The sequence below is a fragment of the Manacus candei genome, unplaced genomic scaffold (assembly GCF_025592945.1).
Source record: "Manacus candei isolate 608988 ecotype Guabito, Panama unplaced genomic scaffold, ASM2559294v1 h1tg000025l, whole genome shotgun sequence".
In the NCBI taxonomy this organism is placed as follows: domain Eukaryota; kingdom Metazoa; phylum Chordata; class Aves; order Passeriformes; family Pipridae; genus Manacus; species Manacus candei.
In genome coordinates this window covers 4,888,560-4,914,637 of record NW_026138073.1, presented here as the reverse complement: position 1 = coordinate 4,914,637, position 26,078 = coordinate 4,888,560, and the positions used below count along the sequence as shown (strand labels likewise).

General features: G+C 42.2%; 1 protein-coding gene across 6 annotated transcripts in view; it reads left to right on the top strand.

The window, feature by feature from the left end:
• MITF (melanocyte inducing transcription factor) overlaps positions 1-26,078 on the top strand; it is a 103,421-nt gene that overhangs the window by 41,260 nt on the left and 36,083 nt on the right. For 5 of the 6 annotated variants that reach the window (XM_051788905.1, XM_051788902.1, XM_051788906.1 and 2 more), the window contains exon 2: positions 15,669-15,915. In XM_051788905.1, coding sequence (XP_051644865.1) covers positions 15,669-15,915 — 247 coding nt within the window. Of the gene's footprint in view, positions 1-9,497; positions 9,522-15,668; positions 15,916-26,078 lie in introns of those variants that run through there. The other variant, XM_051788904.1, reaches the window with a different exon arrangement.

Below are 26,078 nucleotides of genomic sequence, written 5' to 3'. Positions count from 1 at the left end.
TAGCAGTTCTCTTCCAATATCAAAATATTTTTTGGTGCTCTGGTGATTATGGAAAACTTTACAGAAAAGCCCTTGTGTATTGCTTCTTCGAGGGTGGTATTTGGGAGGTTGATAAAACGATGCTGCTGTTGAATAATGCAATGAGAAAACGACAAATCAGTTTGAAACCAGGTTTTAAAGCTGCTGCAGCTCAATCTAGAATATTGTGGCCAGTTTCTAACAAAACTGGCTGCTCCAGGTTTTGTGGAGCTTGGTCTTTGATTGCGGGGTGCACCTTTTTGTTCAGGGTGGGGCAATACCAACCCAGGAGAGTGGTGTTGGGAAATGGATGTTATCCATGAGTTATTCCTGCAGTACTGTGTCCTTACAGGAACACTGTAGGCGTTGCTGTACTTCACTGAGCACTTTGGGGATTTTTTGTGGCGTGTTTTCATTCTGAGGATGCCTCTCTCAGCTTATTCTCCTTCAGCTGTGTTGGAAGTGCCGTGGTCGTCTTCTAAAGGTGAATCAGCCCATTCTTAGGAACTCCAGCTGTCATTTCCATGTGGGCATGGGGAGGGCTCCTCACCCTCGCAAAATATCATCTTGTGCATTCACTAGAATCACAGTAGCCTTTTACTGCTTTATATTTTTAATGGCAGTATATGGAGGTTTTCCTTAACCAAGTAGGGATACACCTTACCTGAAGTAGTAACTGTCGGGCTGGTTTTGGTGTCAGTCTTGAGTACCTCCCTCCTGGCACTTGCTAAGGCTTCCTTTGCGTTTTCTGTTCTGGGACACTGTAATACTGAGCTCTTGGACCTGTTTGAAAGCCAGAACCCTTTGGCCTGGGAACTCCATTATTCTGGCTGACTTTGCAATCCCCAGTTTACCTGATGTTGGTTCTGCAGAGGCATGTGGTGGGATGGGTGGTGAAATTTGATTATTTTCTTTTGCCCAGGGCTTTCTCCCTCTTGTGTTTAGGGAATTTTTGAATCTCAGTCTGGAAAGATTTAATGTGCTGGGTTTTTAGTAGTGCTAAACACTTGTTAGATTTTTAAAAACTTGTACATAATCCTTCAAATATTAAAGACTTCAGTTTCAAACTACTTGAATATGGACTTAAGAGTATATTAATGCATCTGATCTGCTCTGGGGTTTTTTTTCAGTGTAACATTTTCAGCTTAACGTTGTTGTGTATTTTGGAGGTCATCTTTGCTTTTCCCCAATTATTTTTTAATAAACCATTTTAGCAGCATGAGCTAATGTAATTGTCCTTAGAAAGCACTTGCTCTGCCAGACAGGAGGGTGTTTTTCAGGTTCCATACTTTGGTTTTGTGTACTTGATTATTACTTGTTTCAGAATAAATTAGGCTGTATTAAAAGAGCACCGGAGGCTGGAGTTCTTTGTTCCCAGGCTGTAAATAACATGGTCAGTGATGGTGTTTTCATTTTGTTCCACTTTCAAACTTCAGTGGAAATTTGAGATGGCATGTCCAGGATGTTGAACACTTACAGGGGGTCAAGGATTTGGCCGTCTTGTGTCTTGTATTCAAAAGGTATCTCACTTAAATCTGCTCTGAATGAAACCTCTTGCTCTGCATGTCTTCTGTCTGCTTTAAGTTGTCTCTTTTCCTAGTAGGTATTTCTTGGGTTTCTGTGTGTCTTGGGGGGAACTCCTTATCTTTTGGTTATCAGTTTTCCTTTGGGAGAAGAAGGGTAGATGAACTTCAACAAATTAGCCCATGTAGCCTTGTAGTTTAAAACATGAGAGCTCCAGCTTTCCAGGATAGCAGAAAGTGGTGGGGAAATTAAGGTGTCCTGTTAAGACTCCTGAAGGTAAATTGGCTTAGTTTTCCTTGCAAAGCAAACTCTCTGGGAGTATGAATTTTCTTCTATCAAAGTTTGCTATAAGTTATAAGCATGTTATAACCATCTTGACCTGAATAAAATACTTAAATTAAATGACCAGTTTTGACTGTCCAGTCTGGACCAGTAAAGGTGCCCCCAAGCTGATCAGGGAGCCATTGCTAGGACAAGAAAATATGGTAGGCATGCCTTTTATTTTCCTATTTTGATTTTGTTCCTTGACTGAATAAAGAGACAATTTTATTTTATTTTTTTTCTCAGGGGAATATTTGATTTAGGCAAAGCTTCTTGACACTGACTCTGTGGGCCAGTTAAGCTGAATAACATGGCGTGGTCAACAGAAGGAAAACACGGACTGAGGCTGATCAGTCTGATGTGAATGAAGAACAGCTTTTCCTTTTCATCACCTGCTCCCACAGTTTTCTAACTCTAGCTTTATTTCTGTGCTGTTATGTCAGTTATTTGTACCACTTGATGAGAGTTTTTGCCTATTTAAGAAATACTGACTTGGAGGAAATTTTGCATGATGAAAATGACCTTCTTTTGGAGCCTCTTTTCAGACCTTTTCCTAATGTCACTATTGAAGTTAGTCTTGCCTGTTGACTTATTCCATTTGAACCTGTGGCTGCCCCAAGTTAAGTAAGTGCTGTACCCCTCTGGTCTCTGCATGGTTCAATGCAAAAATCTGGGGATGAGTGTGGCAGCCAGACACAAAAGGTGGGGTCAGCTAAGCTGTAGTCTTTTAGTTGCAAAGCAGTGGCACAGAAACTCAAGTTATTTCTAAATTAGCTAGAAAGGAGGGGTTGCATTTTTGAGGTATTATTTACTGCTTCAGTTCAACACTTCTGAACTCTGGCTCACTCAGCTGGGCTAACGTGGGAGGGGATACAGGCAGAGGAGGAAGAGAGGGTTTCCAAGAAATTGCAGCATGATGACTGCTGATAATGGTGTCTCTGTCCAGTTAACCCAGAGTCCGGGTGATAAGAGCAATGTTTCATTAGGACCCAGGTGGGTTGGTAGCTCTAGAAAGCATCTTTGTTTTGGTAGGACCTGCTGAGAAGGCTGTTCAAGCCAGCGTGCTCACCTTCCAGAAGGACTGCATTTGGTGTATGGGAAGGCAACAGCTCCTGTTGTGTGCGATATTCCAGTGCTACTTGAGATCCATGAGCTCTGACAAAGGGTTTGCTTTGTCCTGTGTCTGTCCCGTTGGAGCTTTGGCTGCAGGGGATCTGCTGTGTCCAAGGAACAACTGGATGTGGCACTCAGTGCTCTGGTCTAGTGGACGAGGTGGTGATCGGTCAAAGGTTGGTCTCGATCTTAGAGGTCTTTTCCAACCTAATTGATTCTGTGATTCTGTGTCCTGTAGTTCGTTACTGGCTGCTTCATTCCACAGTGACCTACTTTGATTAGGCAACCAGCCTTTATTTGAACAGGAGCACGTTGTTCCTTCGCCAGTCCTCCAGTTGGAAGCTGTTTCAGGTCTGGACTTCTCAGAATGAGACTGTTGATACCAATTTAATCTTGTTCATAGCTGGTTTATATCGCTTGGTGACGTGCCAGGGTTGTTCTCTCCTGGGTGTTTGTTTCTCAGCTGTATTTATAGGCAGCAACACTCATCCCTGTCAACCTCCAGACTTTTCTTTAGCTTCCCACTATAAAGTGGGCTTGTTTCCCTTGTCCCCTCAATTTTAGCTTCTTTTTCTTGAGCAAATTGCCCCAGCAGGACCCCTTGCCCACAGGGTACACAGACATTTTGCACTATGGACACTGGTGCTTCTCCATCCTCTCTGTCATTGCCTTATCTGATACAGCCTAAGGCTGCTGCTTTTGGGCTTTGCAGTGCTGGCCACTTGTGACATTGGGAGTGACTCATTCCCTGGGCTCTTCTCTGTCCCATTGAGTTTAAATTCATCATAGAAATACCGATGATAGACCATATCCTGTTGTGCTTTGAACGATCCTAATGGAGTTGTGGCAGCTCATCAGAAGGATGAGCTGTTTCTCCTGACCTGTGATCTGAAACAATACAGACCAAATCCAGCAGACACAAGTCAAGGGAAATTTTATCCATGAGTTGTTTCCCCGAAGTGTCAGTGGATCCAAGGTTGGAGCCTGAGCAGAGGCATTTGGTAGAGATGTTTCAGGTTACTAGAGAGGAGACCGAAGAGCTTATTTTGAAAGAAAATAACTGGGAATATGAAGAGGGATCCAGGAAAGCCAGTGAGCAATTCAGGTGTGTAATCTGGTAGTAAGCTTAAATGCTGTCCCTGTATAAGGGGAGGAAAAGGAGTGTAATTTGAATGTGGTGTGAGCTCAAGGCAGTGAGCTCAGCCCAGTTTGGGATTTGGAGTTGTTGAAACCTTTGATTCTTTGAAAACAATAAAACAGTGCTCAAAGTAGAGATTACTGGGCTGGAAGGGGAGCAAGAGCAGGAAGAACACGGTGAGAAGCCAGGTACTCACTGGTATCATGCTGTTCCCAAAGCTGCTGTATGCAGGCTGTTTATTTGGGGTGAGGTTGGTGTTTCACCCTTTGCCTCTTTACCCTTTTTATCCCAGCTCAGGGCAGTGCCAGACAGCTGAAGAAGCAGGGCACAAAGCTCCATCTAGTGTGGAAAGAGAGGTGTCTGGGAGCTCACCAAATGAGAAATCCTGCAGAAGCTGCCTTTCCCTAGCCTAGGCACAAGGGTTGTTTTTTTGGTGTTATTGTTTTGGGGGGGTTTTTTGGTAACTTGTGAATAGTATTGCAAATGCTTTGACTGTGTAAGTGTTAATTGAATAACTCTGGCATTCTGACAGCTGATGTTCATTTTTGGTGCTCTGGAGTGTGTTCAGGATCATACTAGCTTTAATGCAACTTTAAGTAGTCTGTAATGTCAATTCAAGGAAACTTAAATATATGTCCTTCTGTTAAGATTAGGAATTCAATAGCCAGGTTGCAGCTCTTTGAAGAGAAGAGACACAGAAGTATAACAATGTATAAGGTTAACACTTTTAAGGTAGAATATCTTTTGACCCTGACTGATTTGTACAATCTTAAGCTACAGTAAGATAGCTAATACAAGTATAAATGGACCAAATATTTTATTATCTGCTTTTAAAAACAGGACAAGAGTAACAAATCATCTTGAGGTTGCAAAAAATAGATTCCCTCCCCCCCCCCCAAATACTTGGAAAGCTAATTGCAGTTCCTGAATGTGGCTTTGCCTCTCTGGATGAATGAGAAAAATATTTTCAGTGTATTATGTGTAAATATTTCAGCATATTATTCACTATGTTGTCCCATTCTTATCCAAAAATAAACTGCTTGTCCTTGTACCTGTAGTACCTCTTCTACAGGTCAGTGCCACAGACCACTGGGCAGAATTTGTCCTTGCCTGAAGCTCGCTGAAATCTGTGGAAAGGTGGGATCAAATACCTATTTGGGTTTTTATTGTTGTTTTAGGGCTTTATATAATTTCCACCATGTTGGGAATACTGGGGCTTCTTCTTGTTTCCAGCATGTTGATAATATTGGGGATTGTTTCTGCTGCTGGGGGAGGATCATGGGGAATAGAAGAAGGTGAGTGAAGAGAAGGTGAAGTTTTCATCCAGATTGGCAGGTTGAGGTGAGGGCATGGCTTCCAGCACTAACTCCTCTGAACCAAGAACGTGAAGAAATGGCAGGGTCACTCTGCTCTCAGCAGCAGGTTTGCCAAGCTTTTGTTCTGCAGAAACGTGCGGCTGCTGCCGAGTCCAGACTGAGCCGTTACAATACGGCTTTTTGGGGACAGCAGCACAGTGGCTGCTGGGCTCCAGCAAGTCTGGAACTGTGCATCATTTCCAGGTGACTTTGCTGCATGTTTATAAACCTGGCTGACTAATGGAGCACTGTGTCGCCGTCTGCTGTGGCCTAAAATAACAGGAGGTGTGAACTGCTGCTCCACAGCAGTGGTGGGTGCTCCTGCAGGTACTTTGCCAAGGTCACGAATGCTAAATAAACCAGATTAAACAAAACCCTGCTGCAGGAATGCATGATTAACTGTGGTCTTTGCAGGATTTATTGGCTATAAGCTAAGCGCCTGCCTTTATTTTTTTTGCCCTAGTAACTAAGGCAGATGTGAACTTCAAGTCCAGTGAAACATTTTTTGGCTCTTGCCTCTGTTTACATGATTCAGGAGTTTGCAGTAGTTCCACAACAAATATAGCTTTGAACAGAAATAGCCATTCAAGTGCTATGCTTCTGGCAGAGCAGAACAGATTAAGAGGGTCTAACAAAAAGGCCTGTAAATAGTTTTGAGTTGGTTGCTTTTTTTTTTTTTTTCAAAAATAAGCCACAAGGGTATTTTGAAAAGTAAGAAGTGGTGTTCCTGCAGCAAATGACATGGACAGCCCAGCTCTCTTAGTTGTCAGTGAACTGTGCAAAACATGCACCATGCTGAACAGTTTTACTTGAAAAAATCCTCTTGTCTAGAAATGCATCAACTGTGTTAATTTTTGAGATTTTATTTGGTTTCATAAAGTTATTTCTGAGGATTTTTCCTGATGTCTTCTCTGCGAGAGGCGCTTGTGCCTTTTAGATGCAACGTAAGAGATGCAGAGCAAAAGAGTAATTGCAAAATTAAATTAAGGCTGTGTATTAGCAGGGCTGCATTTGAGGTGTTAAAAGACCTATAAATAGATTAAGGAGGATCTTTTTTTATATATTTTGACACTGTGAAATCCAGAAGTATAAATGTTACTTGTATGTTTTTATTTTGAATGAGACCTCATTCTGTATTACTCTTTTCATTTGTTATTTTTTATTTACATGTGACCCCAAGTTTAAGTAATTATTCTCATTCCTTCTCTCTGGTGTTCATGAACAGTTTCTGGTTAGAAACACAAGATGCAGAATTTTTTGATGGAGGTGGAGAGGGAATTATCAGAACAGACCCTGGAGATGCAGTTCCCCACTCCTGAAGCCTTTAAATATTTCTGTGAAAGAGTGCAGTTCATATAGATGTGACGAATTTAAAATAGAATTTGCAAATGCTGGATGGTGGGTGAAGAGGTCACTTTAACCAACACTGGCACTGACCTACCCCAACCATCCTGACCCACAGTGTATACCCAAAGGCTGTAAGCACACAGAAACTCAGAAAATCCCTGAGCTTGGGATTTGGGAGAGGTACCTGGAGACAAAAGGACTTTAGTGCTGGATGTGTCTGTACTGAGGATGCTGCTGGATCCCGTGGTAGCATAGCAGTGATACCTGATGGACTGTGTGTGGGGGGTTGCTTTCTCCAGGAGCTTTGGTTTGGGATTACCCCGTGTCAGGGATGTTGGATGGCATTGAATGGCCTAAGCAAGGGAACTGAAAACTGTCTGGTCTGTAGTTGTTTGCAGTGGTGATTCCTCCATTTTGCTTGGCCTCAATTAGCACATCTGTAAATATCAGTAATGTTTTCTTACATGGACAGCTGAAGCTTATCCCAGTTTCCTGTCTGCTGTGAAAACCCAAGGCAGCAAGTCTGGCACATCTGTCCTGCTATTGCAAATCGTAATTGCAATGTAAATATGCAAATAGTTGGTAAAGTAACTTGTTCCTGAATAAAGGCTTTTTCCACTGCCCAGAGTCATTCAGCTTACACAGTCACACAATCCTCCTTGTCCCAATAACTCTTCCACAAATAGACAAAAGTGTAGAAGAACTATGAACAATGCTTAAGAACACTCAAACTGAAGTTTACTTCAAGCATGTGGACGCTGAGGAATTGGTTTCTGCAGTCTGGAGAATTGCTTTGCTAGAAAGAAAAGTTGCTGAACACACTTGCTGATTTGATCAGGTTCCATAATGAACAGCTAGTGCTGTGGCTGGAGATGGAAGTGAGATATCTGTCCAAGATTATTTTAATGTTAGAGTTATTGAAGTAATGACTTCGGGGTTGTTTGTTCCCTTGCCCATAGTTTTCACTGTAAGAAGCAAGTCCTCCAAGCTGATAACACTGACTGATCACACATCAAGCATTGAATTCACTGTGTGGTTTTCATCGTGACTCTTTGGGGTTCTTAAGCATTTAAAGCAAATCTTCCATAAACACTTTCCCTTTTGCTCCTTAAGATCCTGTTTGCTCAACATACCAGAGCAGGGATGTCATCTGCACGAGATGAGGCTTCGAGCTGCCTCATCCTCTTTGGAAAGCGTTAAATAGTACTGTAACAGTGTAGTCAGTAAGCAGAAAACCTTGGATGAGTGGAAGGATTTAGGCTGGGAATTGCTGGGTCACGTTAAGCGTTGAGGAGCATGGTGGCTTTTTAGCTTGAAGGGAATATGAGCATGTAAATTATGGGTACAATCTGTGAACACAGCATGGTCGAGTCTTGTTTTCTTCAGGACTGCATCTGTGAATAAACTTGCTATCTAACTATGATAGATAATTTCTAAACCAAGATATGATGGAAAGTTGTTGTGGAGTCAGACCTGGGCACTATTTAGTTGCAAAGTATCAAAAAGTGTGGTGATCATACGTCATCTTCCCTCTCAGCGACAGCGTTATCGTCTGTATTTACTCTGGTAAAAGAACGTAAATTCTGTATTACAAAATCAAACCCTACAGAGGTTGTTAGTGGAGAGTTATCTCCTCGATTTTTTCTTTTATCACCTCTTGATTGTTTTAGCTATCTGGCTTTTTGTTTTGCAAATTTGTGTAGAGCCTTTCAGAGAGGGAAGTACCCATAGTATGGTGTCTGAAAAATGGTTCAGAAAGCCTTTAGCAAGGTCAGACTTTAAAGTGAAAGACAAATCTGTCTTCACCTGCCTGCTCCTTTTCTGCTTGAAGGTTTCAGCCTCTTTGAGCAGAGGTGAAACGGGGAAGAGTGTGTACACTGTCAGATCGACTCTCCATACCATTAGAGATGCACATCTGGCTCTTGTGAGATGCATGTCCAGTGGTTCCTAGGTAGAGGTTCACCTAGTTGAGCCTTGAATGTGAAGGAGTTGTATCCCAGAAAACAAATTTGTCTTGCACTCACCCTTTCCCTTTGTCTTTTTGGTGATAAAGATCGTGAGAAAACGGTGCTGTTACAGACAGCCCTTATCCACTTCTCTGATGGTGTTAATGGCCTGATCACACCCCTTTTAATTAATGAATGGGAGAAGTGCTTTCAATGCCAGCCCTTGTCTTCCATTTCTCCCAGTGCTCTCGGGATGGTGAGGGTGGTACAGCTGCCTGGGTGCAGGTGTGGGGATCACACTCAGCCCCACGGTAGTGCTGGACATTCATCCGTGCTTGCTGTGGATCCACACCTTGCTCCGAGCTGTCCCTGTCAGGGCTCTGTGCAGTGCTCTCATGCAGGTGAGACAGGATGTAGTGAGATGTCGACTCCAAACTTCTGAGGTGTTTCAGAGTCGTTTCACGATATACAAAGACCTTGTGTGTGGCTGCCTCAACCCTCCCTTCCTTTCTCCTCGGTAGGTGCTGGATTGCACAGGTCTGCAGTGCCGGGAACCGCTGCCTGTGTTGCTGCTCCGTGGGGATTGGAGTTGCCAGGTCCTTATCTGGAGCCTCCCCTAGAGACACAGCCGGGCCCGGACGCCGCTTGACTTTCACCCGAGGGTGCTCAGCAAAAGCCCTTGGACACAAAATTGGGGGGAAAGATGGAGGCTGTTAGAGTTCAGATGTTCATGCCCTGCTCCCTTGACAGCTTCTGTCTGTGAGTGACGCTTTCCCGGGTGACGGCACCGTGAGCAGATTATTGTGTGATTGATTTGCTGTGGTGGAGGTTGTGTTCTGGGAGTTAGATATACCATGCTTGAGAGCTGGCCACTGTCTCCTGCAGCTGGGGCTGACCTGCTGAGAGATCATGGTGACTTTGAGGAGGGGAAGACTTGTAAAATACTCTGTGTTTAAAAGAAAAGTAATTAAATATGCATATAAATATCTCTCCTTCTGAAACTTCATGGCATACACAGACATTTGGGCTAATGGGTGTGTTCGGTTTAGGTGTAAAAAGATTTGGTGCGTTATAACGATTATTCTGTGGAAATCTTTCAGGATACTATGGGTTTGCAGTTACTTATCTCCCTTTAAAAAGAAATGTAAAGGATTGTAAAATGTGACCTTTGCAGATTCTGGATGGAACCTCTTAATTTTACCTGGTTCCTTAATCTGATTGTGATCAAGCTTTCCAGGCTGTACTGCAAGCTGTCCCCCCAGGTAAATGGGCATTCAAGCAGATCAACTTGCGGCATTTTATTAAGTCAACACTCATGCAAAAGCCACCTCCAGAGCTTAATAATTATTTACTGAGTGCTCCTGGGTCATGAGAGAGGTTTTCATTAAGTTCAGAAAGCATTATGTTCAGCAGCTTGTGAAGGTGTGTTTTAAAGACAAGAAGAAAAATGGAAAACTACTAAATGGTGTACAACAACTTAAAGAAATTCTTAGCGAGGATTAAATATTTTTGTTTGTGGGGTTGGGTTTTGTTGGAGGGGGTTTTTTTGGAGGTGTGTATGGTTTTTGGTTTTGTTTTTTTTTTTTTTCCAAAGCAAGTGTGTCCACTGCATTAATTGGATTTGGGATTCAACCCTTAGCTCCTTGGTAGTAGGTCTGCGTGGTTGATTGCAGGGTTTTTCCTTCCTTCTCCACCCAACCAGGTGCACACAATGCATTCAGGGAGATGGATGGATGGATGCCTTTTGGGCTGTGAGGTGTTCTGTGGGTGCAGCCCATGGTGTGGGGTGAGCAGTGCTGCAGCAGGAGAGCAGCTCTGAGCTGGTGCAGGTCAGGATGCAAAAGCAGTTGAGGGACAGAAAACATCTACCTTGATGAAGGAGCAGATGCAGCCTGTCTCTTTAAACATGTAACCTTCAAGTGCAGAAACATTTCATGTAGAAGCCTGAAACATAGTCCTGGCTTTATTATAAAGGCTGATAAAGGTCTCCACACCGTTTTTGTAACTGCTCTGTCCTTGGCAAGTCAGGACATACAAAGGTGCCAACTCTTGGGCTTGGTTTTTTCTGCACTGATACTTCGAGCAGTGCCAGGCAGTTGGCGCGGCGAGTGGAGTGTCGCTGTAACCCACAATCAATTATTAAATGTTAGGAATGAAGTACAAAGTGCTCCAGGGGGAAATGCTGTAGTAGTTGGAATCCCTTACCTTGGCTGAGGATGGGAGAGAAGGGATTGTGTAGAGTATTTTTGTTCTTTGTGGACTTTCTACATTTTGTATTATAATTTTTTTGGGGGGGGTGGTGTAGTGTGTATAATCTGGGTCCTCTTTGCATTTATTTTTTTCTTTTGTTATTCCCTTTTCTGTCACCCGCTCTCTGAGGCAAACAGTGGTGCTTGTTGGCAAGTTAGATGCTGCCGCAAGCGTTGTTGCCTCAGTTATATATTTAGTACAGGGAATAAAAAGTTACTTGACGTTTTACTACTTGGTAGAGAGGTTGAAAACAGAATTTGGACAAATCAACTAGAGGAAACTCTAGTGGTTGTGGAACAGGAGGGGTGTTGGAAGGGGCCTGTGGGGTGGTCTCTTCTGAAAATGCCTTCTGGAGGTCCAACCAAGTATTTGAGTTGTAGCATTGGCAATCTCTCATCTGCTTGCTAAAGATCAAGATTGTTTTATACTAATGTTGGATACTTAAATGTGGATGCCTTTCTTTTCTCTATAAATAATTATGAATGACATAAGGGTAAGAAATTAACACAAGGGTTTAAATCCCGTGTTATTTCTTCTGAGATCTGGTACAGCTCAGTGGATTTCCTGAGGTGCTAAATCTGCTTTACTTGGCTGATTTCTCTGTGGACTACCCCATTAACAAACAGTTGGCATGAATGGAGGAGAGCAGCAGCCTCCCTCTTGTGTGCCATTTCTCTGTTTAGAGCAGGGTAGTACATCCTGCCCAAAGAAAGTGGGCTTTTTTTTTTCTTATTTTTTTTTGTTTGACTCTTGTTCATCTCTAGTTGAGGAAACTTGGGTTTTGAGGGGTTTATCTGTGCTTTAATTATTGTAATTTGTCTAAGAAACCTTACATTGTAGACTTTTTTTTCTGAAATAATTTTTAAACAGCAGTTAAAAAGCAAAGATGAGTTAAATATTTTTTCGAGTTCAAAATCACCAGAGAAGTTTCTTAGCAAATATGTAGCTGTTGCAAAATAATACTTGTGAACCAGACAACTCATTTAAATACTGTATGTGAACCAGAGAGCTGGTTTGATCAATTTATAGGAATCAAAAAACAAAACTGGCCAACAAAAGATGAGTTTGTCTTTTTGGCCAAGGAGGCAGATAAAATAATCAGTACACATCTGGGAAGGTAGATTAGGCTGTAAGAGGTATGGTCCCTCTAATCTCTGGAGTCAATGACAACAAAATCAAACTTGATTTTAATATGATCAGTTGCCTTTTATTATGCAACAACCACCTGTGTTATAATTTGTGTGCAGTAACTAACATTTCCCAGGCATCTGTGCAAAGGATATGTAATTTAAACTCATTTAATAAAATGTTATCACTTCAGGATTAATTGGATTGGCACATGACACATAACTAATAACTCCCAGTCTGTATTACACTGTGCTTATTAGACTGCTAATGGATAACTGGTTTAATCATGTGTCAATTAAAGGGATGAGTCGGTTTCATTTATTGCAATTAGATGGTTTCCATAAACTGTTTGCAGGAAGTATCTAAATCACATCGTGTATCAACTGCGTGTGTGGGCTCTGTTACCAACTCTGCATGATCTGGGGGTGAATCAGTTCATGGATGGGAGTTTTGAATCCACATGTCCAGTTCTGGGCTGTACTGTGGCACGTGGCACAGAGCTTGATCATGGGAAGGGATCTGCCTGCGAGGCAGCATGTAGAGGTCAAGAAACTTTAAAAAGATGCGTTTTCAAACTTGTCCTGATGAAGCCTTTGAAATAACAAGTCTTTAATCGCTTCTTTGATTGGAAAAGTGAGTTTCTGGAAAACTTACTGCTTGCTCTGTGGAGGGTATATGGTGATGAAACCCAGATTATCTTCTATTCCACCTCGGAGTGTTCTGTGCTTAAGAAGAGGAGCAGACATGGTGGAGAAGGGAAGCTGGGCATTCGAACTCGCCTGCATTGATGGTGTGATTGTTGGGTGCCCATCTCTTTTTTCCAAGTAACAAGGGATAGGATAAGAGGAGATGGCCTCAACTTGTGTGAGGGGAGGCTTAGATTGAATATTAGGAAAAGTTTCTTCACCAAAAGGGTTGTCAAGTACTGAAACAGGCTGTCCAGGGAAGTGATTGAGTCACCAAAGACATGTGGATGTGGCTCTTCAGGACAGAGTTTAGTGGTGGACTTGGCAGTGCTGGGTTAATGGTTGGACTTGATGGTCTTGGAGATCTTTTCCAACCTAAACAATTCCATGATTCTTTGGCAGTAACTGCAATCTGGCAGCACGTGCCTGCCAGCACTGCCTGCGTTCAGGGCTTGTGGGCCTCTATACCATGTAAAATACTGAGCAGAATTGCAAAAGAAATAAAACCTGGAAGTGTCTCTGCCCTTTGGGGAAGAATTTGGCAGAGCAGCATTTTCTGGGACTGTTGTCTCTTTCAAAGACACGATACTTGAAGCTTTTGTTGACAGTTTTCAATCAGTGCTAGAGCCCTGAATCACCGGCAGGAAGCTGGAGGGGTGGTTGTTGGTCTGAGCAGGTACAATAATCGTGTGAGTGAGATCAGGTTCCTGGCAGGGGCTGTTCGAAATGCAGTGGAAATTATTTCTCCTTCCTTCTCCCTCGCATTCCCCAAAATTTCAGTACATGGGAAGGTTCTTCTGAGATGGTTTCCAGCACACTTGGCTTTGGTTGGCGGAGAAACAGTTCAAAATGAAAGAAGGTGGGAGGAACTGCTGGGTTACCAATTTTGCAGCATTAAATATCTGTAAAAAATGCCAGTAGCGCACAAATGAGAACACACACAAATGTTCAGTGTGATACATGATTCACTTTTCTTCAACATGAGGACAATGAATCCTTCCTTGAAAGCAACATTTGAGTGCCTTTTTCTGCTCAGGTATTACAGTGGTCTCCATAGTGGGATGCACAGTGGTGGGCAGGAGGAAAATATTATCACTTCAGTAATACTTGTATATAATTCATAAATAAATAAATATACATATATTGGGAGTGCATGCTCAAACATTCCTGTTAGGAATGTGTAATCAAAAAAATTGGAAGGCCACTGATCTCTAACTATCGTAGTCATGGAAATAAAGCGTCTCCTCTGTTTGGAGAAGTGGTACAGATGTGCAGCCAGAAAACAAGCTGCTGGGTTTGGATGTGAGAATGCTTCGCCCTTAATTGAAAAAGGGAGTGTTTTTTACAAGTATCACAGTCAATGACTTGTCTTGAGCAGCTAATTAGTACGATTATTCCGCAGCTGCATTAGTTTCACCACAAAGGTTTTCTCTTGTTTTATCAAAAGGATCAGTGTCTCTGTGAATGTTTCAACCTGACAGGTCTTAAATAGCAAGATGGTCCCCTGCCTCCCTGCCCCCAAAATGTGTGCTCTGGAAGAGCAGAGTTTGATCTCTTGGGGCATTAAGTGTGGGTTCTCCTTTTTTTTGTGTTTCTACCCTGAACTGTGTTCAACATCAGTCCTAAACAAAGCTGGAAAACTTCCAGCAGTGCTGGCTCCAGTTGCCCAAGCACAAGCAGCGCTTGGTGCCCGCGGCCTCTGAGCAAGACCTGGAAGGGATGTTGGCTCCCAGACTCCTGTGTCCTGCCAGCATCCTGCAGGTACCACCGAAGCACTGGAGCCAGAGGTGGGGTTTTCAAGAGCAGCCTCCTCCTAGAGTGGGAGGGTTACTGCTGGCATGGCCCCGCATCACGACAGCCTAATGAGCCCTGTCCTTCCATGGGCTGATGGCAGCCAGCAGAATCTGAACCCAAATATGCTGAGTTATGCGCATTGTAGCTCTTTCTTATATGGAGTCATGTATTCTTACCCACTTCCAACATCCTTCCCTTGAAGGATGTGCAGATTGGTGTTTGCATACCCTAATTGTTCCGCCTTATGCTACAGGAATGAATTTTAGTTCTGAGGGCTAAGAAGAGGATGAGTTGCTTTAAAAGGTGTCCCTGCAGAGCATGGCAAAGTCCAATGGTCTGTCCCAGGCTCTGCCAATGGCATAGAGGTAGCCCTTAGGGGTTAGGGCAGTGCTGTGTGCCAGCCTGTTGCTCTTTATAAAGTATGACTGGAATAAAGCTGTTACTGTTGTTTATTCTGCCTGTTCTTGTATGTCACTCCACTTGGAAGATGCTGGTAGGCCTGGGGTGGGAGTTGAGTGTTTTTGTGGAGGTCTGGTTTCTGGCTTTGAGGTGTGTCACCTCCAGCAAATCCAACCCCAAGGTAGTATTTCGCAAAAATAAGTGAACTTTGTTATGTTGTGTTTTCATGGGAGAGGTAGATTTACTTTATTTATTTATTTATTTTTGAGCTAGACCTGGAGTATTATCTACACCTATCATAAGACTTGCTGCAGGCAGCCCTTTATTACTTTTTTAAGAAAAAGGAATACGAGTGCCTTCCCTTGTCTATAAAAGCATTTGTTTTTTCTTGTGGGCGGTTAGTGCAAAATTTGAAAGAGCAAATAGCTCTTTACAGCTGGATGTTGGCGTTTGGAAGTGGTTGGCTGCAGTCAAGTTAAGGCAGCCTAATGTGGCCGCTAAGTACCTCAAGTAGGTCGACTCCGAGTTCCCCCTCGCGCGGTGCGTCGTATCCTCACCCACACCCCGGTCTAACTCCTCGGGCTCCGACCGCTGGAGCCACTATCCCGCTTGGTGGAAGCTGAGCTGTCTTTCTCTGGTCTTCCCACAGCAATTCCGAGCATCCTGGCGCTTCCAAGCCTCCCTTAAGCTCCTCCAGCATGACCTCACGAATCCTGCTACGACAGCAGCTCATGCGTGAGCAGATGCAGGAGCAGGAGCGTCGGGAGCAGCAGCAGAAGCAGCAAGCAGCCCAGTTCATGCAGCAGCGGGTGCCCGTGAGCCAGACCCCTGCCATCAACGTGAGCGTGCCCACCAGCCTGCCCCCCGCCACCCAGGTGCCCATGGAGGTCCTCAAGGTACGCTCTGCCTTTCCTCTCAGGAGCTTGCGCTCGTCCGAACGTTCTTTATTTGCGTGGTTCCAGGGATTTTTGGCAAGGAAATTTTGCAAATATTCTGCACTCTGGCTTGACTTGCAGCTTGTTTTGGTGTCCTGATAGCGAAGAGTGGAAAAACCTTTTTTAAAAAGTTTGTGTAACTTTTTGTTTTCTTTGAACTGTGAGATGTCTGGAGGGGGGTTTTGTTACAAAACGAATGTTTCCATCACTTTTCCCTTTGGAAAACACTTCTCAGTCTTTCTAGCGCGTAATTATTTTCAAAAAGAAGTTATTAGTAGATATTCAAATCAATATTTTGGTTTTTAGAAGAAAACAATGAAATATTTTTGTAAGATGGAGTCAAAACTCTTTACAAAAGAGCTCCTCAGAAAGCCTTAATCTGAAATATGGGTGAGTTTCCAGCCTCTTGCAACGAGTCTTTGTAATCCCTTTTTGTTTAAATGACTTGTTTGCTATTAGTAGCTTTGGATTCCTTGTCCTACTGGAAACTGTAGGAGCTTGTTAGTGTCCCTCTGTCAAAGGGGATGTAGCTTGCTAATTACTCAGGGAAAAACGTGAACAGCTATAAGAAAAGAGATAATTTCACGCGCTGCTTAAGTTCAAGTGGGCTGAAGTGACATGAAAAGTGCGAGTACAACAATGAGAAATGTTTTGGAGAAGTTTGCTCACATATTTCACAAAAATACATTTTTCACTAGTTTTGAAGAGCGTACTCTGCATTACTGCTGAATCTTTTTATTACAGTTTGATGTTTAGTAACCACTTTCAGTCAGGGAGCATGTTCTCACCACATAAGTTAATTGAGCTTGGTTACAAACCACTCGTAGTTTGCTCCTTGCTGTTATATATCAACAATGCGTTGTCAAAGATTTAGTTTTAAAATAGACTTGCAGGCTCAGGATTTTGAGGCAGTCTGTGTGATGGGTTTGTGAAGAAAATATAGGATCACTTTATTGAGTCTGCATTATGGCATTGTGTTGTCAGCGCCAAAACTAACACTTAGTTGGGACATCAGGGTAATGCAAAGAGGTAGCAGTTGAATTTTGAATTCTAGGTATATATACACACACATTTCCATTAAAAATTAAATATGATATACTCTTAAGCATGTGTGCATGTGTATAGAAATATGTAAAAGGAGTCTGAAATTGTCTGTGAAGAGCTGTTTTGTCTAACATTGGTGCATTACTCACAGTGTTTGTGTATAACGATTTGTTAAACTTGTTTCTAGGTTATGGCAGTGTTATAATTCAGATCTAGCAGAAGTGTACGTGCTATGAAATAGTATCTTGTTTGGAATGCACCTAGTTAAATAAGCATATGTTACGTTTTTTACATTCTTTCATCCTAATATATTGTGACTTGAATTTTAGGGTACTTTTTAAACCTCTGTCAAAATTTGTAGGGAAGCATTTATTTTCTGATGATATTTTACTGATAAGGAAGGAGTGTAATATCTTAAAGAAGCATTGGCAGTTGTCTTTATTGTTCATTTTGCAAATGCCTCTTTCTGTAAGAGTGGAGGGGAAGCAGTCCTTGATTTCTGAGGGACAGAAGACACTGCAGATGGAAGGTGATGCTCAATTATTGCAAATGGGTTATACTGGGAATTGGCTTGTCACAGGTCTGGATGCAGAGCTGTAACCTGCTGGAGCATTGCTTGGGAACTTCACCCAAAGGACTTGAATCCTTGTCCCTTAGGATTCCAAAAGTAGTATCTATTCCCTGTTTCCTTCTGATGGAGAAGGATCTCCTGGAAAGAGGGAGAACACCTCTCTTGCACTTGTCTTTGGCCCAAATAACAGAGTGCATGACCCTATAGAGCAAAAAATTATGAGAATGTATCCTTAACTGGCTTGTAAAATAGAAGTAATTACTGGCAGCAACTACCCACTGGTAGCAGAATTGTGATGGTTGTGGAAATATGAGCTACCTGCTGGACTGAAAAAATGTCCATCTTTTCATCACCTACATTTACATATGTAACAATCAAAATTATCAAAACCAAGTCCTCTTGGTCTCTGTGTGTGAGAGAAGAGAGTCTGCTTTGCACAGTTTTGGTGCTTGTGTTTTTGGTGGGGGAAAGGTTCATCTTTTTATCCTTACTGATAAAATTGTACAAAAAAATTGATACAAAATACCAGTCTTGAAGTCATGATCTACCTGAAAATTTACCACTGATGCTTCAATGAAAGTAGGATTTGGCTAAAAGGCCCATATAATTTTGTGTTTGTTTGGGAGGTTTTTTTGGGGGGGAGGGAGGATTGTTTTGTTTTTCTTTTTTTTGTTTTGTTTTTCCAAATAGGATACTTGGCTCAAAAGCTGAGATTAACAATAACTCAGGATCTTCCTGGTGCCAGTGTGCTGACAGGCAGCTCTGCCTGCAGTGACATCATTTCCCTGCAGCTGCTTTTTACACTTCAGTTGTTTTTTAGCTGTAGACAAATTTTCCATATGAGCTGTACAGAAGTTTTAATTAGATAAATAGGGAACTAAGTTGGTAACTTTATTATCCAGATGGTCTGGATTTAGTGACCTTAAAGAATGAGATAGACAAAAAGGGGGTTTTTACACTTTCAGAAATGTTAATCTGCAAAGCAACTTTGTTTAAATGAGGTCTTTTTGAATATTACTTCACGAACAAGATGAAATGTAGTAGCTGTTTTTGTTGTTTGTTTGTTTTGGAACTTTGTATCAAGAAACCCCACTCTAAGCCCATTGAATTTCTCAGTGTTTTGTGTTTTTAATTGTATTGTGTGACTTGCCCTTTCACCCATATCTCACAGTGTGAGAAGAAGAAGAATACTTGCATATCTGAGGATGGTAATTCGGAATGACTAGTTTAAAAAGAAGCCAAATGTGTTAATGAGCTTGGATTTTATGTTTGTTTTCAAGATGTTCATTTAGAAACAATACAGAAAGAGAAATACGTACAAATCTATGTCACATTGCATAGGAATCTCCAAATTGCATAACTTAGTATGCTCAAGGCCATGTGAATAAATGGGATTTCATTTTCTTGAGTAATGACTTCTTATTGCATCACTTCTCTGCCAAGTAATGTAGCTTGGCAAGGTAGGAAATGACCTGTTGGAATTCAAATTTTGCATTGCTTCGTGCAGTCTAATTAAGAGGTGGGCTGGGAGTAGCACCTTCTCATCCATCTCCTGTTGGTAGTTAAGGACCAAATCTACAGATAGATGTCACCAGGGATTCTTTCCTTCTGCTGCAATTCAACTTCTTGTACTGCCTTGGAAAAAAGAGTATATAACCTAAAAGGTTGATCATTTGAGTAGTTCCAAGTCCTATCAGTGTTGGATCTGTTCCTGAGGTACAAAATAAGCTTATGTTTTTATTTAAAAGGATTAACTTCTTTTCAAAGAGTTTGTCTTAAGATGTCTTCATGCTTCTTCCATCCTGGTATCTTTTAGTTTATATTTAGTGTATATTTAATGGGTATTAAGAAGCTGTTCTTTTTGTTGGTGGTGTTTGAAGTTATTCTCTTGTCTGGTTGGACTTCTCATCTGTTGGAGCAGAAGCAGTGCTGCAGATCTCAGCTTCAGTGTTCCAGAGCTGATCTCTGGGAGCTGGTTGCTGCATTTCTGTAGGCAGGGTTAGCCCAGGACTTGAGGAGGTCGTGCAGTCACTGAGGCCTGATGGTAGGTTAGTCCTGTTGCTCCTCAGTAGTCTATTTGCAAAACAATGCTGTTATTAATCCCATACCCTGTGGAAATAAATTTGTTTAAGGTAGTGAGCTTGGTCTGTAGTGAGGCCGGTCTGTCAATCGGCTTCCATTGAGCTGTCTTGGACTATATCTGTTCCTGTCTTTACACTTGATATCACTGAATTAGTGTTCCTGCTGTAGTCCTACCAGCTGCCTGTTGACAGTTATTTAGGGAGCATCTCCAGCTGATGTGATAGAGTTGCTGTTTTCTGCTTTTCATGTCTTTCATGCCTGCCCTGCTTACTCCCTGCCTCCTTTCCTACCAAGCAACTTTCAGGATTCTTGTAAAATGAGTGGTCTCCCACCTCCCAAGTTCCTGGCAGCAGCAGGACAATTCCCTGCCTTTCTGATAGGCAGTGATACCCTGGCCTCGTCTGTAGGATAGTTTTCAATCTTCTGTGTCAGTCCAGGCAGCTGATTTTAGGATTTCAGACAAAAAAGCTGACTTGTATGATCAGAGTTTTATATAATGTCCCTCTGGCATCTTCACCAAAGCTGCACTGTAGCAATTTGGGTTTGGGGCTTATCACCCTTTACACATTTTTAAGAGCTACAAAAGAAAAAGGGTTTTCCTTAATCTAAAATATCTAGAAGATCCAAGGGGGGAAAAAACAAGAAATGATTCTGAAGGCTGAAATTACCAGCCATCATGACTTGCTCCCACAAGCAAGACTGAAAGATCCTCTACTTGTTTTTTGGGTTAGTCCTTCAGAAGTTCTGCTGATAGAAGTACCCAGACCCAAGATTTGGATTAAGGCTTGCCTTTGAAGGTTGCTGTGTTTATTTTTTTTAATAAGGCCACTTGTACCAAGTACAGAATTTGCAGCGATCCAGAAAGCGATCCAGAAAGCGATCCAGAATTTCTCCTCTGCAGAAATTCAGAGTCAGGACTCATCTGTCTGCTCATGGAGAGACATTACAGAAATTGAATTGTAGCTATGCTGTGTGGTTTGTATTGCTTTATCTGATTTCTGGATCAAGTTTGCTGTTCAGATCAAGCATGACACAATCCCCTAAGTACTTTGGACCTGCCTGCCCAAAACACAGTGTGGCATTGCAGGAACTGTAATTAGAGTGAGCAGGCTTGTGTCCTCTGTGGGAGAAGAAGCACAAGAGCATCCTCAGGAGGCAGCAAAGGAGGCTCAGGGCCAGCATCGGCCCACAGATTTGCAAATCAGTTCCACTGAAAATGTTACCAGTTCTTGTAGGATTGAAAACATTACTGGTGGGCAGCTGACATCCAGCCCTCTGCATGTCTCACTAAGCAGATGGAAGGTGGAAGATTGAGGGTGAACATTTCTTCCCTCTGCCCTTCCATGGTACTTGGTGACGTCTCCCAGTTGGTGCGTGGATGTGACACTTGCTGTTGTGTTTTGAATGTGATGCACCAGGTCACTGGTTGATGGAACCTAAACTGTGGATGTATTGCAGGTCCCTGTCTCTGCTGCTGGATGCCAGTGCTCACAGCGTGCAGTTGGTGTGCATCCCCTCCCTCCTGAGTGTTCTCAAACCAAGTGAATAGCACAATAAGAACTCAGCTGGACTTCTCATGTCTTTTCCTCCCTCTTTGTCTGCCATTGCAGTTTTAAGAATGTAGCTTCTATTTGGCACAGGTGGGAGATGCTTGTCTGAGAGTGCCATGTTGGATACTGCTGCACAGCACAGCCTCAAGGGCTGGAGTGAGAACATGCAGTGGTGCAGATGTCTTTTGAACACTGCATAAATACTTTGCAGGTGATAAGGTAAAATTAGGTCTCCTGACCAGGAGATGATGTAACAGGTCCATTACAGGATGCTAACATCTCCTTTTTCTTTGTTCCTGGAGAGTAAGAAAACAGTTCCCTTGCTCCAGGGCATCTGGACAAGGTGAGTCCTGCTTTGGTGATCTACATATTAGAATCTCTCCTCCCTGGATGTAGAATCTGTATCTGTGCATATTCCTGCCCTTGCTAACAGGGCAGTTCACCCCCAAATATACATGTGTATATTTTATACATATATATACATATATAAAACCTTATATGTGGAAACATAGGCTGCAAAAACATTTTAAATATTTGTAATTAGGGGATTGTTAATAGTTTATTTGGATACAATGTTTATAATATGCTGAGTACTTAAAAAGTTATCTGCCACTAAGGCTTCCACTTTGGAGTCCCCCTGCTACACTGACGGGGTTGGTGTCTTCATGGGAGCTGTTATCTGCTCTTTTGGTGCTAGAGTTGCAGCTCTTTATTGCTGCCTCTTGTCATTGTGGCCTTTCTTCCTTGTTCTAAGCAAGGTGAAACCTCTTCTTTTCAAAGCCTGGAGCCAGATACTGTTTACTACTTCCTCTCTTGCTTTATTATTCCAAGAGCTTTTCCTCATCTCATGGCAGTATTGTAGGTTGATCCCTGCTGATCCCTGAGGACCATTTTCCTCTTCCTCAGTGCCATCCCATTACTGCAGTTTGTGCTCATCTTTCCCCTTACAACAGCTTTTTCAGAGGGAAAACCAATGCTGTACTGCTTGGAAGAGTGCAGGCAACCAGCCTGGCCTCTTGCCTTCACCATCATGTTGTTACTCATTCAGATTCTAAATGTGCCACCACGATAAGCTCTTTGCATCAGATACCCTGTATTTCTTCATTTTTTAAATGCCAAGCATGTCTTCTGAGTGATGCTAATGACTACAGACATATATCAAAAAAATACCTCCTTTCTAGTCCTTTTCCAGTGTGCTTGTGCCTGAGACTGACCTGTGGTGGTAGCACAGCCCTGCTTTGCAGGCGAGGCTCAGCAGTTGGCAATAGTGTTCTTGGTGTAATAGTTACCATAAAACTTCATTGCACAGGGGACTTACCTCACAGTTCTGAAGAACAGGAACAATGGGATGTTGAGATGAGTGAGCAGTTGCGCCTGCTCCAGCAGATGTGTGTTTGTGGACACACTTATCTGATTAAAAGGTAATTTAATCTAACCTGACAATGGTAGATAGTAGTGTGTGTGGGTTTGTTAGGTAAGCATGGTGTGTATTTGCAATCAAGAACTTAGACAAGTGATTTACCAGACTGAGACTTGTTGAGCTACAGATACAACATTTAAACTGAGGTTACTTACACTCAGTGCCTGGTATATGTACCTTAAACCTTCAGCAAATTCTCCAGGAAGAAAAACTTGCATTTAACTACAGAGCCACTAAACCATGACTTGTCTCTTAAGCCTTCACATAAGTAAAAGTATCTCTCAGGCCTTAAAACTTTTGCTTGCTCAGTGGATTGAAAGCTATTCCAAAAACGAGCACTGGTGCTTGAGTTCTGTGGTCAGCAACAGAGGTAAAATGTAAAGTCTTGCTTAACACCTAGAGTATTAGACATTAAAAATGCATGGAATTCAAGGGGGCAACATACTTCTGTGTGCAAGTATCTGACTGCTTAACTGCTAGTGCAAAACACTGCTTTCACCCTTCGTCACAAATGTCCTTTTCCTATGGATACAAACGTACTGCAAACATTTCTCTTGAGAGAAATTATTGTTGCTGATGAAGATGTCTGATCTTTCCATCTTGTTTCTTTACCTGTGGTCCCTGTGACACAAAACACAAAGTTGTAGGACAAACTGTGCTGCTGCTGGGAGTGGGATAGGGCATTTCCTGGGCAAAGGATGCTGTGAGCAGAGTGGGAAGGTAGCTGAGAAACTGCTCCTTATCTTAGAGCTCTTGCCCTGCAAGTTCACAGTAGTTACCTGGTAGTTTGAAATAATGTCTTTGGCACAGAGAAAATCAGAATATACTCACACAAAATGATAGAGGCATCTGGAGGTCCAAGCTCTGACCCCTTTTTAGAAATTTCTACCCTAGTTGGTGGTCTGAAGGATTTGCTGTCTTCTCTCTGGCATGGAAACATCCACAAAATTAAGGAGAGCTTGCTAAGTTTGGTCTGTTACAGCTTCAAAGCCCTATTTTTTTGTGTGGTCTAGACATATTATCTGCTGGCTGAGTTACCAGACCTTGGGAAAATGGTGGTTTACCATGTGTCAGTGACTGTTTTGGACTTGCAGAAGATGAGTTAATCTTCCTAAAGATTTGTAGGTGACCACAGTTGTGGGTATTAAAAGCGTTGATGAGGCTCCACAGCCCACCAGCTAACAGGTTTTAACAGCTTGTACTAAGTCCTTTTCCAGTCACCATGAATTTAAAAACCACTTTATTCGTCCTTCCTGGTTGAGCCAAGGACATATGAAGAAGGTGAGTGCTGGTTGCAGTTGTGTTGTTGAGTCCATGGCTTAATTTGGCAGAAGACAGTGCCCGGAGCCACACATGGGTCTGGAAGGTGGAAGAGTTGGGAGGAGGTCTGGAGGGGCCTCTGCTGACACCTTTGACAGGCGTTAAATTTTAAATGTGAAAACTTAGATGTGCTTAAAGTAATCTTTGGGTATTATGTATCCTCGCAAATATTTCAGTTCTTCAGCTAGTTTGGCAGCATTATTCCCTGAGATGCTGAACCTGTGTAGTGAATGAATTCAAAGTGACAAGCTGGAGACATTCCTGCCATTCAAGAGAGGCTTAAGGAATTTCTTATTGGCTAAATTACAAATATGTAGCATTTTGCCCAGCACTGCATGGCAATTTCAACCTGCCTGACCGTGACAAGATTAGCACTTTTCCTCCCCCTCCCCAGCAGTAATTTTAAAAAAAAAGTAGAAAAAAATTAGATTAAGAAGTACCAGGCAGAGATGCAAAAGCTTGAAAGAGTGAAAACCAGTCTTACCTTGAATGATTCTGTCTGTCATTGGATTGGTTCCTTAATTAGCCCCATGTCCTTTAACCTCTTGAGAAATAAGTAAGGGATAAATTTGGGGATAAAGACAAAGACGCCTGGAGATTTACCACACACCGCTAGGTAATTCATCAAGGAATGTTGGTAATTAGCCCTGCCTCTTTCCTTTCTGGCTCATTTAATAAAACTGGTTGATTTAAAATAATGCCTGCTGGTTCATTATCAACTACTTTAAGAGCCAAGTTATGAACTTGAAACAAAACCCAGTATTGTGTTGTCTGCAAAGGGCCTGGCAAGTGTGTTTTGTTTTGTTTTTTTATAAAAAGAAATTATTATGTCTGGTCATCAGTCTCTCCAGCTTGATAATTTAATATTACTTTGTTTGGATTACCATTTGGCTTTTTGGGTGTACTTATTTCTAGTGTCTACTATGGAGAAGCAGAGAGAGGGAAAAAAATCCAAGATCTTGAAGAGGTACATGTCAGATTGTGTTAAGAAAACCTGGCCTGATGGAATTCAGCTGAATAAGGACTTTACAATAGTAGTCGTCCAGTTGAGGAAATGGGTAACTGTTTTAACCCTTTGTCTCTCAGAAGTGAGTGCCATCTACATGTCTTGTTCTTTGAGCAAAATGATCCATTTTATTAACCCATCTCTTTAGTGGAAATTTGTTCCTGAGTTGAGGACAGAACTCATCTGGTTTTGTTAGGAAAACAGTCATGCAGGGTTCTTCCTTCTTCTTTATAGATGAGAATAGCATTACTTGGAAATTAAATTAGAGGTTCAGGCCATCACTGGATCAATACACTGCTGCCTTTGCACTTTTCTGGGGGAACATCTCAGCGTGGCAGCATCCAGCTTGAGCTTGTGCACTAACATGTGCTGGCCTGTGGAGCTGGTTGGGTCACTCTATTTGAATTAAAGAATCAAGTTACTGTGTTACTGTAAATCTTCCTTTAATAATTAATGTTAGAGTTGGATTGCAACACTTCTGAAACTGTTGTGGGCTAGAGGAAAAGCAGACTGTGCTAGCCTTACACTTAGGGTAGGCTTGCTAGTGCTGCATAACACTTTTTCTGATATTGTACCTCATCAGTACCATTTGGGGCAGAATTGTTTCAGAAAAGAACATGCTCCTGCTCATCTTCCATACATCCCCTTTACATCCCCTGGGGTAGTGCTTATTCTGGGGGAACTTGTGTTTGTTAGACCCAGCAAAACCACTTGTCTGCTTTTATATGCTTGGCAGATTAGTAAATTAAAAAAAAATAATAATGTGATAGCCTTTGTGGAAATATTACTCTGCCAGTAATTCTTTTGTTACCAAGTATGAAAATAAATTGCTGCCTGCAAACACTTGCAGAGAGGCTGCTGGGGTGATGGGGTGGCAGCTCAACCCTGCAGGTCCTCACTAGAAGCTCTGCCACTGGATACCAGTACCTGCCTGTTTATTAATTTGAAACTTGTTAATAAACTTCTGTAGTTTAAATTGACTTAGAACTGGGTATGTTTCTTCCAGCTTGTAACGATGTGGAGCAGAAAATTGAGTATCTTCTAAAGAAACACCCAAACAATTTCCCAACAAACAGAACTCTGTTTAATAATGTTTTTTTGTAAAGTCCATGCCAAATTAATAGTTTGGGT